General features: G+C 43.6%; 1 protein-coding gene across 3 annotated transcripts in view; it reads left to right on the top strand.

Moving 5' to 3' along the window:
• The window catches only part of LOC129817161 (utrophin-like), a 189,775-nt gene that overhangs the window by 121,101 nt on the left and 53,706 nt on the right, over positions 1 to 14,968 (top strand). For all 3 annotated transcript variants that reach the window (XR_008753666.1, XR_008753665.1, XM_055872132.1), the window contains exons 8-10: positions 2,581 to 2,641; positions 9,850 to 9,911; positions 14,849 to 14,923. Coding sequence is in view for 1 of the 3 variants with exons in the window: in XM_055872132.1 (XP_055728107.1) it covers positions 2,581 to 2,641; positions 9,850 to 9,911; positions 14,849 to 14,923 (198 nt within the window). In the remaining 2 variants the exon portion in view is untranslated. The remainder of the gene's footprint in view (positions 1 to 2,580; positions 2,642 to 9,849; positions 9,912 to 14,848; positions 14,924 to 14,968) is intronic.

Raw genomic sequence — 14,968 nt, 5'->3', positions numbered from 1 at the left:
TTTTAAAAGCTATGCGAAGAAATAGATGTACAAAGATATATACAAGCGACACGACAGGACAAAGACGTCTGACTGCTACGCCATCTTGGATTGGACTCCCTTTGGTTCTTTCCTCAGTCAGTATTGTTTATGCGTAGACGCTACTGTTCTCCGTTATATTCACCTGTATTGTGACTGGTCACTGGAAGTTCTACATGGCACCTCATGGCAAAGAACTCACTGAGGATCTGAAAAAAATAATTGTTGCTCTAATTAAAGATGCAGAACAGTACAGATGAACGTGGTACTTTCAGGCGTTTGGAAATTTCTCCCAAGGATGAACCACACTTGTGGAGGTCTACAATTTTTCTTCTGAGGTCTTGGCTGATTTCTTTTGATTTTTCCCTGATTTCAAGAAAAGAGGTACTGAGTTTGAAACCTTGAAATACATCCACAGGTACACCTCCAATTTACTCAAATGATGTCAATTAGCCTATCAGAAGCTTCTACAGCCATGACATAATTTTATGGAATTTTCCAAGCTGTTTAAAGGCACAGTCAACTTAGTGTATGTAAACTTCTGACCCACTGGAATTGTGATACAGTGAATTATAAGTGAAATAGTCTGTAAACAATTGTTGGAAAAATGACTTGTGTCATGTACAAAGTAGATGTCCTAACCAAACTATTGTTTGTTCACAAAAATTTTGTGGAGTGGTTGAAAAACTAGTTTTAATGACTCCAACCTAAGTGTATGTAAACTTCTGACTTCAACTGTAGCTAATATGCATGGAGGGTGTATAGGTTAGGCTTATAGAGGGCAGGGAAAGGCAGCTATGTGTGAATGGCTTACGACAGCTCGTAAAGTCTTGTCATTACATTTGGCAGCTTTTATTTCAGGTCCTGTCGGTCTATTGGTTGTCAAATCGAATTTCAAGTCAAATTTTATTGGTCACATACACATGGTTAGCAGATGTTAATGCGAGTGTAGCGAAATGCCTGTGCTTCTAGTTCCGACAGTGCAGTAATATCTAACAAGTAATCTAACAAATTCACAACGACTACCTTATACACACAAATGTAAAGAGATTAATAAGAATATGCACATATAAATATATGGATGAGCGATGGCCGTGTGGCAAAGGCAAGATACTGTAGATGCTATAGAATACACTATATACATATGAAATGAGTATGTAGGATATGTAGACATTATTAAAGTGACGTTATTTAAAGTGACTAGTGATACCTTTATTAAAACCATTTATTAAATGTATTAAAGTGGCAAGAGATTTGAGTCTGTATGTTGGCAGCAGCCACTCTATGTTAGTGATAGCTGTTTACCAATCTGATGGCCTTGAGATATAACCTGTGCTGACCTCGCCTTCTGGGTGATAGCGGGTGGAACAGGCAGTGGCTCGGGGGGTTGTTATCCTTGATGATCTTTATGGCCTTCCTGTTACATCGTGTGTTTTAGGTGACAAGCCAAATTTCTTCAGCCTCCTGAGGTTGAAGAGGCGCTGTTGCGCCTTCTTCAGCACGCTGTCTGTGTGGGTGGACCATTTCAGTTTGTCTGTGATGTGTACGCAGAGGAACTTAAAACTTTCCAACTTCTCCACTACTGTCCCAAGGATGTGGATGGGGGGATGCTCCCTCTGCTGTTTCCTGAAGTCCACGATCATCTCCTTTGTTTTGTTGACGTTGAGTGAGAGGTTATTTTCCTGACACCACACTCCGAGGGCCCTCACCTCCTCCCTGTAGGCCGTCTCGTCGTTGTTGGTAATCAAGCCTACCTCTGTAGTGTTGTCTACAAACTTGATGATTGAGTTTATGCCCACGCAGTCATGGTAGAACAGGGATTACAGGAGAGGGCTGAGAATGCACCCTTGTGGGGCCCCAGTGTTGAGGATCAGCGTGGTGAAGATGTTGTTTCCTACCCTCACCACCTGGGGGCGGCCCGTCAGAAAGTCCAGGACCCAATTGCAAAGGGCGGGGTCGAGACCCAGGGTTCCGAGCCTAACGAATGAACAGCTGTTCATTGCTGTAGTCAATGAACAGCATTCTTACATAGGTATTCCTCTTGTCCAGATGGGATAGGGCAGTGTGCAATGTGATGGCGATTGCGTCGTCTGTGGACCTGTTGGGGCGGTAAGCAAATTGGGTCTAGGGTATCAGGTAGGGTGGAGGTGATATGATTCTTGACGTGTCTCTCAAAAGCACTTCTTGATGGTTGTGTTTTGGCTTTGAAGTTCAGCTAATTCTTCCACTTTCCTTCTCTCCGTTTGTTCTGCCGTTTATCTGTGTAGTCTATAACACTAACATGCCGTTAGAACACATTAACCGGTTATTTAGACGACGCAGTACCTTTTTACAGATACAGCCATCTTAACTTACTCTCACTGTCCAAAGGTTATACCCATAAATTTTTTCAATTTCGCGCATAGTGGGTATCGTATTTGTACAACAAGCCAATTACATTATGGAACTATTAGTGGATATTTGCAGAAGCGTGCGGCTCGAAAGACTAAAATGATTATTGTGCTGCAAATATTGCGTGTTTTTATATTTACATGGTGTATTTTTCCTCCTTTTTCTCAACAGCCTCTGTGCAGCTCCCGTGGCAGAGGGCGGTCTCTCAGAATAAGGTTCCGTACTACATCAAGTGAGTAACACTTACTGAAAACATGCTGCTTGTGCATGCTATAAGAACAATTTTTCTTTATGCTTATTGTATGGTAACTCATTTGACTTGTGAGTGCGTCATTCTATTAATGCTCTAAAGTTTCCTTTAAAGATTGAATCCTCATTTGGGGAAACAGTGCCACTGTTCGCCCCCCAGCACCTTTGTTGTAGTTTTTGTTTTGTTTATGAGAGGAGAAACAGGAGAGGAGCGTCCCAAACGGACGTGCCAGTTTCATCATATTGAATTTGAAGTGATTCGAAGTGCAATGTCAATTGTTGCTCATTCATTTTGCCGGGGGTCTTTCCGATTTGCATAATACCTGTCATAATGATGAAGTATTCATGGGCCCTTTTACAGTCGGTCTATAGCAGCGGTATTACTGCTTAAGATAGGTGTCACATTGCCCATTGTAATACATTCACAGACAAGCTTAGCAGCAGACAGCTGGTCCATTAAAGAAGCAGAGAGGGAGGGAGAGGTTTGTGCTGATAGCCACTCAGGATGGCTTTCAGACCGACACATGCAGAGAGAAAGAGACACAGACAGGTGGACAGAGAAAGTGATAGAGATACGGGGGCTACTGAGAGGCAAATAAACTGAGAGAGAAGGATATGAGTAGAAAGAGAAAAATAGTGATTAATAGGAAATGACAGTCAGAGAGAGATGGGTTGAGGATGAAAGAGGGAGAGGGGGTGATAAGGAGGTAGAGGTACAGAGACAGGTTGTGAGAGATACTGAGTGAGACAGGGAGGCATTCCTGTGAACACCTGCAATTTGTTTAGCCCTGGAGCTTTGCACTGGAAAGCATTGGAGATGAAAGCAGCAAGAGGCTGGGAAGACAGGACAGGCTTAGAACTATGGAATCAACAACAGCTTTCTGTGATCACAGGTGTTGGTCCTCAAGCGGCCGACTACTGAAACCCCCCCCCCTTGTAACGGTTGTTCTCCTCCTCGTCAGAGGAGGAGCAGGGATCGGACCAAAACGCAGCTTTTGTGGAATACATGATGAATTTATTTAAAGAATACAAACACGAAGCACACTTGATAAGTTACAGAATAACAAAAATGACGTAGACCGACCTGGACATGAGAACTTACATAACACGAAGAACAGGAACAGACTAAACAAACGAAACAGTCCCGTGTGGTACATACACAGACACGGAAGACAATCACCCACAAACAAACGGTGTGAACAGCCTACCTTAATATGGTTCTCAATCAGAGGAAACGTCAAACACCTGCCCCTGATTGAGAACCATATAAGGCTAAATAACAATGAACCTAAACATAGAAACAAATAACATAGACTGCCCACCCAGCTCACGTCCTGACCAACTAAACACAGGTAAACAAAGGAAAATAAGGTCAGGAACGTGACACCCCTTCCCCACACACACATACCAACACACACACACACACTTTTTACCATATGTACCATTCTTGACTCTGTATTACATAGCACAACAACTTGACCACGGGTTTAGCTGAGCCCCACTCACATTCATCCTGAGTGCCCCTATAAGAAGGGGAGAAAGGATGAGAAATCAGCCTCCCTCAAATCCAAAACACTGAGGTTTTCATATCATTCAAATGAATGCCAACACCGGGAGCTGCAACACTCAGTTATCGCCACTGTTGTCGTCTGTGATTAAACATCTCTCAAATATCTTCTGACCCCTTTGAGTGAATTCAAAACTCTGCCACAGCCTTCACAGGGCTAATTGTAGGTCACTTACAGTGTAGTGATATTACTGTGACTTCAACATCAGGCTTTGGCACATTAATTTGGCTCTTGCCCCCCACCTCTCTCTCTCACCCCACTTCTCGTCGGCCTGATTGCACAATGGCCGCTGTTTAAACCATGCCTTACACCCGTTGCAGTTTTAGTTGTGTTTCAGATTATTTTGTGGCCAATAGAAATCAATGGTAAATCATTTGTGTCGTTTTGGAGTCCCTTTTATTGTAAGTAAGAATGTAATATGTTTCTGAACACTTCTGCATGAATCTGGATGCCACCATGATTACGGATAATCCTGAATGAGTTGTGAATAATGAATCAGAAAGTTACAGAGGCACAAATATCCTAACCTCAAGACATGCTAACCTCTCATCATTACCAATAACAGGGGAGGTTAGCATGTTTTTGGGGGGTATGATATTTATGCATCCTTTATCTTCTCTCTGGTCTGTGATGTGGATGAAGTAGCCAAGCCAAACAGGAAATGCCAGGAGAAGTAGTCATTATGCAGAGGATTCTAAACACTGTAATTATGCACCCAGTATCCGAGGCAACCTGGAGCCAGGGAGAAGCAGAATAGCAGACTCACCTCTGTCATTCTATTCACACTACTCTGCTACAGCTTGGCCACACACTCTTTTAAACAGCACTTTCCTGTAGCTTTTTGGTTACATAAAATGTAGAGGTTCCTAGGTTTTAGGTAGTATTCCATCCCAGAGGCCCGTTGTAATGATGTTCACTCTTCACACAGAAATGTCAAGTGCTGCTCTCTATATCACTCACTCTTTCACTCCCTGCTGAGGACAGATTCAGTAATAATAGTATGTATTAGGATCCCCGATTAGCTGCTGCCAAGGCAGCGGCTACTCATCCTGGGGTCCACACAGGTATCAAAACACAACAAATAATATACACAATATACATAGCACTACACGCACATTACTCTCATTACACTACACGCATATTACTCTTTCCCCCTCCCCCGTTCCTCTTCCCTACTGATGTGACATTAGAAAGCCCCTTTGGTTAACATAGAGATTCTGGGAACATCAGAAGTTGGGGGGAAATGAACTATATTCTGGTAATCCGACCAACTGAACATATGCGGTGGTACTTAAGGTATATTATGTCAGTTCGGTTGCCCTCTGACACATTCTCATCAATGATAGAATGACATAAACTCTACTGTGGAAAGTCTAAACATCAGAGGTATCGGATTCACATGGAATTGTTGTTTAATTCAAATGTTTGAATATGAAATTATTTGTGAAGAGATGAAATGTAATTTTAGCTTCCAAATGAGAGATTTGGGTTTTCATAAGTTTGGCCTCTGCTCAACCAGTGGCCCGCCCCTGTGAAGAGACATGGGTTACAAACTTTTCAGACACACCCCTCTCCCTCCAATATATAAAGCTATTGACAAAAATATAACTTCCTGTTCCGGGTACATTAGGATGACGATCCGATGTCAGAATGGTTCAGATAATAACTACAGAACTAAGCCAACATCAGCATGGACTGATGTTGTGAATGGTATGAACTTTGAACTCGTATTCACTACAGAAGTGATACCTCCTAGCCGTTGAGTTAGCAACAGCTGCTACAAACGCAGGTTAGGAAGGACAGTCAGAGTATCCCGTCTACTACACAACGTTACTACGACAGTGACCACCAGAGACATTCTTCAAAGGACAGAGGACTTGGTTTGGCAACCCGGTCTTCCATCTACCACCAAACTACTGAAGCGCAGCTCAGAGTAAATATTTATTGCATTTTCCTTTTCCAAATGGGCGGTAATTTAGAATGCATAAGATACTGTATTTACGATAGCACAGCTTCACCTCTGTTCCAGTCTCCCGCTCTTTCACTAAAATCCCACCATTTTCTTTGTGTAACAAGCTGTCATATCTGTTCCGCCCGCTAGGGACGTTTTCCTTTATGACGGCAATTTGTAATCAAGTTAGGATTTAATTGTGTATGTGTGATTCTGTGTGATTAGTTAGGTATTTAGTAAATAAATTATTAAACCCAATTTTGTATTGCTGATTCAACTTGTTAGCCAGGATTCTTGCAGATAACCAAGAATTTACAACTTTCAGAATATGAGACTGAAGTAAGATGATTAATATTGACGGCTATGGATGTAAAATATTACTAAATCTTTAAGAGTTTATTCGGAAGATAACAGCTCTATAAATATTATTTCGTGGTGTCCCTCTCTAGTTAATTACATTTACATGATTAGTTCAATCAGGTGATATTAATTACGGAGAAATTATTTTATAGAATAGCATGTCATAGCAATTAATTTGGCATAGCCAAAGACAGGACAACAGTGTTTCCCAGCATCTGTTCTGGACTTGGGTATTCAAGTAAAATCAAATCAAATGTTATTAGTCACATGCACCGAATTCAACAGGTGTAGACCTTACAGTGAAATGCTTACTTACGAGCCCCTAACCAACAATGCAGTTTAAAAAAATACAGATAAGAATAAGAGATAAAAGTAACAAGTAATTAAAGAGCAGCAGTGAAATAACAGAAGCGAGACTATAAAGGGGGGTACCAATACAGAGTCAATGTTATTTGAGGCACTGCAAATAGTCTGGGTAGCCACTTGACTAGATGTCCAGGAGTATGGCTTGGTAGTAGAAGCTGTTTATAAGCCTCTTGGACCTAGACTTAGCGCACCGGTACCGCTTGCCGTGCAGTAGCAGAGAGAACAGTCTATGAATAGGGCCTTCCTCTGATACTGCCTGGTATAGAGGTCCTGGATGGCAGGAAGCTTGGCCTGGTGATGTACTGGGCCGTTCGCACTACCCTCTGTAGTGCCATGTGGTCGGAGGCCGAGCAGTAGCCATACCAGGCAGTGATGCAACCAGTCAGGATGCTCTCGATGGTGCAGCTGTAAAATCTTTTGAGGATCTGAGGACCCATGCCAAATATTTTCAGTCTCCTGAGGGGGAATAGATTTTGTCGTGCCCTCTTCACGACTGTCTTGGTGTGCTTGGAACATGTTAGTTTGTTGGTTCCCAAGGAAGCAGCGTATCCTTCGCGTCGGGCTCGTCAGAGTCGTGAAAGGAAAAAGAGGATTTGGCTAGTCCGTGGTGAGTAATCACAGTCCTGATGTCTAGAAGTTATTTTCGGTCATAAGAGACGATAGCGGCAACATTATGTACAAAATAAGTAAAAAAATAACTTGCAAATAAGCGAGCAAAATAACACAATCGGCTGGGGGCACATAAAACATCTGCCATCTTCTCCTCTGGTTGCAGGTCTTGTTGGCACCGATGAATGTCCGAACTGTGTGCCAACTGCTTGAACAGACAGTTCGGTACCTTCAACACATCAACACCGGTGGTGCTGATCTCTGAGTTCCTGTCTGAGCTCATTACCCAAAGCTGTCTTATCATCCATGTTGGCACCAGATATAACACAACAATTACATTCCAATAGGCATTACAAGTAGAATATAATTGACTCGGAACCATTGGTGCACACATGGAAAAGACTACATCTCTAACCGAGTTTGATAATGAATGTTGCATTCTATATGGCACTTCCAAGCCCCTTCGTTCCATTCAGGCAGCAGCTTCAGAACAGTCAACCTTAACTGCTTATTTAGGAAGATGCATCTCTGTGTTGTTCTTCAAATCCGAGAGATTTTTGATTTGTCACTAGTTACCACCAAGTCAAAATTGGCTATATAATAAAAATGTATTAAATATTTTTTTAAGGTTAGGCATAAGGTTATCAGTGTGGTTAAGATGAGGGTTAAGTTTAAAATCAGATTTTATGAACATGCATTTTAGAAATTGGTGGGGTTTAGCCATAATTATGACTTTGTTACTGGGGTAACTAGTGTCGACCGATTCTAAAACCCTGTCCTTGCTGCCAAACCATCTCTTTGACATTATGGGACCTGAACATCTGTGTGATCCTTGTATTCTTCAAGCCTTAACATGTGTACATACATCACAGCTTTGTCCTTGTTATGGTTCCTGCAGGTAATCTTAAACTTGGGAGTTTCTGGGGATAAATGAAGACGGATGGCTGAGGGAGAGGGTAGGGATGATTGAGGAAAGTTAGAACCTGGCAACTCTTGTCGGTTGACTTCATGACGACAGTCCTACATTGCCAATCCAGATCCAGAGGAGGTAGTAGGCAGCTAGTGTAGTCCATTTGTTGATTGAGACAGTGTCCTTTGTTCTGTGTTTGTCATTCCGCTGCTTTGGTCTGAATACATTGTGGCAAGACACAGGCGGGTTGCCAGATCAGTCAACTCCCCGTGTTTCATCTTTGGGGCTAAGGCTGGCTTCTCTTTGATGTGACTCCTTGACACTTATTGGAATTGCAACATTTATTGCAATTACTCCGACTGCTGTTGACATGAGTTTTGGTGTGTGCGTGCATGTGCTCGTGTGCATGCTCGTCTGTGTACATGTTTATGCCACAGCCTTGGCAAAATGCTCAAGCTGTCCATTTCTGATGGCTTGGTGTCCAAATTTTCACTGGGACACAATAATATCCACTCGACCGTGATTGAATCAGGCCCTGTCCAGTGTAGGACAACTAAAAAAGACACTCTGAGCTCCAGTGATATTTGGAATGCAAGACGTGTGTGTGGAGGACGGTGTAAAAGTGTCAGCCATTTCAGAGCATGATGAATAGGGATGAACACCTGCTGACGGCTTCTGTAGTCAGTCTCCCCTGTGTTCTACTGTCAGCACTTCACTAGCTACCCTGTCTTTTCTCACTCTCTCTTTCTATCTCTCTTGCTCTCACTCTCTTTCCAACTCTCTCTGTCTCTCTCTCTGTGGAGACAGTCTCCTCCACGATAACCTAATCACAGAGACACTGGCGTTCACAACAGAATAGACATCTAATTTTAAACCCACGCCTCCTTTGTAAAACGTTAACTCATTACAGTCCCTTGATACCAGTGTGGGTACAGGGAGGTATATTTTGCCGAAGCGGAATACCTCCAATTTTTATCAGTTCCCTGACCACATGAAGCAGTGCAGACTGACACAAACCCCAATCCTGCTTATCAATGTTGTCTTCTGGAGTACTAAACTCAACGCGACTCTCTCTCCTTGACCAGATCTGTTTTTTTGGTTTTTGTTTGCATTTTCATTTCAAATGTTGTTTATTTTTGTTGATTTACCATACCATATTGAGAGGGGGCATGTGGAGATGAGAGGGGTGTGTGAGAGGGGTGTGTTGGTGTGTGTCTCCTTGTGCATCACTCTGAAGGCGTCCCGGAAAATTTGTATGCTTTGGTAATCACAATCAAATCCGCGTTTCTGATTTGTGTACATGGGCCTTTATCTTTGAGCCGATAAGAAAACAGGTAGAGAAGCAGTCTAGACTGTGATTGCACAGAGCAATTTATGTGTGTGTGTGTGTGACAAAAGCCTTATCGTTATCCCCTGTTGTTTTCCAGCCACCAGACTCAGACTACCTGCTGGGACCATCCAAAGATGACAGAGCTCACCCAATCGCTTGGTATGGAACACATACACAACCAGACATGCATGCATACACACAGACTACACTCCACTCAAAAACTTACAATCCAAGATAGGGTAGCAGTCGGACGTGGGTTTGTCTTGTCCAGCCTAATTTTTTTTTCCCGTATATATTTTAAGCTAACTTTCCACCTACGATCTAAATATACTTTCCTGCCACCCGCCTCACCCAATGTGGTACGGATCTGCTATTTTTATACGTTATCTCTGGAACCTCCATCAGAAGCTAGCAAGCTAACTAGCTAATAGCTAGTAGTCACTGTTAGCCACGGCTAGCGGTCTTCACCTTTAGATCGGACACCAGTCAGCTTTAGCTCGGTCAATACCTGCTAGTCTGCACAGCACAATATCACCCCAGAGAATATCAGACAGCTTTTCTCCACCCCATCACCGGATTCCTGCCGCAATCTCTGGGTCATTACACCGGATCATCACAGCAAGCTAGCTGCAACAGAGTGGCTACCGCTAGCTAACGCCTCTGTCCCGAAGCATGCACCAGGTAGCCTTGAGCTAGCCTCGAGCTAGACCTATCTCTCAGCTAGCCGAAGAGGTATACCCGCTAGTTCGTGGGCTACAATACCTCTTTTGCCAATTGGCCTGGACCCTTTATTGCTGACACGGAGCCCCGCCGATCCATCACGACTGGTCTGCCAACGTAATCGTCCGATATGGTTTCAACAGGTATTTCCGTTGCGATGTCACCAAAGACTCATCTGCTTGCCCCGGCCCGCTAACTTTCTAAACGCCGTGCCTCCTGCTCGCCGAGCATAGTAGCGACTACCGAACAGCTCCCGGACTCACCAATTGCTGCTTATTGGACCATATTATCCCCCGGCTACACATGCCTCTCTCTAATGTCAATATGCCTTGTCTTCTGCTGTTTCGGTCAGTTACTGTTTTATTTCACTGTAGACCCACTAGACCAGCTCAACATGCCTTAGATACCTCTTTTCTCACACACCCCACACATGGGGAGAACTCACCTGGCTTAGCTGGTGTCTCCAGAGATGCAAGCTCTCTCATCGTTGCTCATTGCCTAGGTTTACCACCACTGTACTCACTTCCTACCATACCCTTGTCTCTACCAGATGCCCTGAATCTATCCCACCACGCCCAGAAATCTGCCCCTTTTATTCTCTGTTCCCAACGCACTAGGCGACCAGTTCTTATAGCCTTTAGCCGTCCCTTTCCTACTCCTCCTCTGTTCCTGTGGTGATGTAGAGTTTAACCCAGGCCCTGTAGCCCCCAGCATCACACCTATTCCCCAGGCGCTCTCATTTGTTGACTTCTGTAACCGTAAAACCCTCCTCCCTAAAATTGTTTTATTCACTGCGTTAGCACACTCTGCCAATCCTGATGTCCTAGCCATGTCTGAATCCTGGCTTAAGAAGCCCACCAAAAATTCGGAGATTTCCATTCCCAACTACAACATGTTCCATCAAGATAAAACTTCCAAAGAGGTCGGAGTTGCAATCTACTGCAGTGATACTATCCAGGTCTGTGCCCAAACAGTTCGAGCTTCTACTTTTAAAAATCCGCCTTTCCAGAAATAAGTCTCTCACTTTTGCTGCTTGTTATAGACCACCCTCAGCCCCCAACTGTGCCCAGGACACCATACGTGAATTGATTGCCACCCCCCATCTATCTTCAGAGTTCGTACTGCTAGGTGACATAAACTGGGATATGTTTAGCACCCCGGCTATTCTACAATCTCAGCAAGATGCCCTCAATCTCACACAAATTATAAAAAAAACTACCAGGTACAACCCTAAATCTCTAAACATGGGCACCCTCATAGATATCATCCTGACCAACTTGCCTTCTAAATACACCTCTGCTGTCTTCAACCAGGATCTCAGCGATCACTGTCTCATTGCCTGCGTCCGTAATGGGCCCGCGGTCAAATGACCACCTCTCATCAGTGTTAAATGCTCCCTAAAACACTTCAGCAATCAAGCCTTTCTAATCGACCTGGCCCGGGTATCCTGGAAGGATATTGACCTCATCCCGTCAGTAGAGGATGCCTGGTTGTTCTTTAAAAGTGCTTCCCTAACCATCTTAAATAAGCATACCCCATTCAAAAAATGTTGAACTAAGAACAGATATAGCCCTAGGTTCACTCCAGACATGACTGCCCTTGACCAGCACAAAAACATCCTGTGGCGTACTGCATTAGCATCAAATTTCCCCCGCGATATGCAACTTTTCAGGGAAGTCAGAAACCAATATACATAGTCAGTTAGGAAAGCTAAGGCTAGCTTTTTCAAACAGAAATTTGCATCCTGTAGCACTAACTCCAAAAAGTTTTGGGACTCTAAAGTCCATGGAGAATAAGAGCACCTCATCCCAGCTGCCCACCCCGCTGAGGCTAGGAAATACTGTCACCACCGATACAGCTACGATAATTGAGAATTTCAATAAGCAATTTTCTACGGCTGGCCATGCTTTCCACCTGGCTACCCCTACCCCGGCCAACAGCTCTATACCCCTCACAGCAACTTGCCCGAGCCACCCCCCACCAGCTTCTCCTTCACCCAAATCAAGATAGCTGATGTTTTGAAAGAGCTGCAAAATCTGGATCCCTACAAATCAGCTGGACTAGAAAATCTGGACCCACTCTTTCTAAAAGTATCAGCCAAAATTGCTGCAACCCCTATTACTAGCCTGTTCAACCTCTCTTTCGTATCATCTGAGATCCCTAAAGATTGGAAAGCTGCCGCGGTTATCCTCCTCTTCTAGACACTCTAGACCCAAACTGTTACAGACCTTTATCCATCCTGCCCTGCCCTGCCTTTCTAAAGTCTTCGAAAGCCAAGATAACAAACAGATCATCGACCGTTTCGAATCCCTGCATTCTTATCGGCAGACTCAATAGCCTTGGTTTCTCAAATGAATGCCTCACCTGGTTCACCAACTACTTCTCAGATAGAGTTCAGTGTGTCAAATTGGAGGGCCTGTTGTCCGGACCTCTGGCAATCTCCATGGGGGTGCCACAGGGTTCAATTCTCGGGCAGACTCTTTTCTCTGTATATATCAATGATGTCGCTCTTGCTGCTGGTGAATCTCTGATCCACCTCTACATAGACGACACCATTCTGTATACATCTGGCCCTTCCTTGGACACTGTGTTGACAAACCTCCAAACGAGCTTCAATGCCAGACGACACTCCTTCCGCGGCCTCCAACTGCTCTTTAAATTCTAGTAAAACTAAATGCATGCTCTTCAACCGATTGCTGCCCGCACCTGCCTGCCCGTCCAACATCACTACTCTGGACGGTTCTGACTTAGAATATGTGGACATCTACAAATACTTAGGTGTCTGGTTAGACTGTAAACTCTGCTTCCAGACTCACGTTAAGCATCTCCAATCCAAAATTAAATCTAGATTCGGCTTCCTATTTCGCAACAATGCGTCCTTCACTTATGCTGCCAATCATACCGTCGTAAAACTGACTATCCTACTGATCCTTGACTTCGGCAATGTCATTTACAAAATAGCCTCCAACACTCTACCTAGCAAATTGGATGTAGTGCCATCCATTTTGTCACCAAAGCCCCATATACTACACATCACTGTGACCTGTATGCTCTCGTTGGCTGGCCCTCGCTAAATATTCGTCACCAAACCCACTAGCTCCAGGTCATCTATAAGTCTTTGCTATGTAAATCCTCACCTTATCTCAGCTCACTGGTCACCGTTCACTGGTCACCATAGCAACACCCACCCGTAGCACGCGCTCCAGCAGGTATATTTCACTGGTCACCCCCAAAGCCAACACCCCCTTTGGCCGCCTTTCCTTCCAGTTCTCTGTTGCCAATGACTGGAATGAATTGCAAAAATCACTGAAGCTGGAGACTTAGATCTCCCTCACAAACTTTAAGCATCAGTTGTCATGGCAGCTTACTGTACCTGTACACAACCCATCTGTAAATTGCACACCCAACTACATCATCCCTATCTAATTTTTTTGTTGTTACTCTTTTGCACCCCAGTATCTCTACTTGCACATTATCATCTACACATCTTCCACCAGTGTTAATGCTAAATAGTAATTATTTTGTCACTATGGCCTATTTATTGCCTTACCTCCCTAACCTTACTATATGTGCACACACTGTACATAGATTTTTCTATTGTGTTATTGACTACGTTTGTTTATCCCATGTGTAACTCTGTGTCGTTGTTTTTGTCGCGCTGCTTCGCTTTATCTTGGCCAGGTCGTAGTTGTAAATGAGAACTTGTTCTCAACTGGCCTACCTGGTTAAATAAAGGTGAAATAAATTAATATATATACAGTATATACCTTGGAGCTACTCCATGGTGTAAAATGTGTATGAGGTGAAAGTGATTTTTTGGTGATTTTGGTGATTTTATATATATAAAATCACCAAAATAAAATCACACATTTTACACCATGGAGTAGCTCCAAAGTTCTCTCACCTTTTCTTTATTTCTCCCTCTCTCTCTCGCTCTCTCTCTCTCACACACACACACACATACACACATGCACACACACTCACATTCTCCCACTCACACTGACTGTAACATCCAAATTCATGTCGTCGTGCCATTGCGGTGGTGAGTGTGACTGTTCTTTAATGAGCTGATGGATCAGTAATACGCTGAACTCTGTGAACATTTCCTGAAGACTCAACAAATAGGACTCCACTCCTCCGAGAGAGGACTCACTAACCCAATTACCAGTCATTTCCAGCCATCCCTGTGTGACCACATAAAAATTACACGACAGCACATTTTTCTCAACAGGTTTCCAGTTTGACATGATTATTTCATGTCTCCCCGCCTTTCCAGTTATTTTATGCCCATGTGTAAGATCGCTATTATACATTCTGTATGATGTATTTCCTCCCTTCGGTTTCTCTCTTTCTATCTTTCTCTCTCTCCTTTTTAGCCGACCTAAACAACGTGAGATTTTCCGCTTACAGAACAGCCATGAAAATCCGCAGGCTACAGAAAGCACTAGGCTGTAAGTGTCCTTTGCTATACACTCACACACACCTCAGCTAAATGT

This window comes from Salvelinus fontinalis, chromosome 20, assembly GCF_029448725.1.
Source record: "Salvelinus fontinalis isolate EN_2023a chromosome 20, ASM2944872v1, whole genome shotgun sequence".
NCBI lineage: Eukaryota > Metazoa > Chordata > Actinopteri > Salmoniformes > Salmonidae > Salvelinus > Salvelinus fontinalis.
The sequence above is the reverse complement of the archived record's forward strand: the minus strand, read 5'-3'. Positions and strand labels throughout refer to the sequence as shown.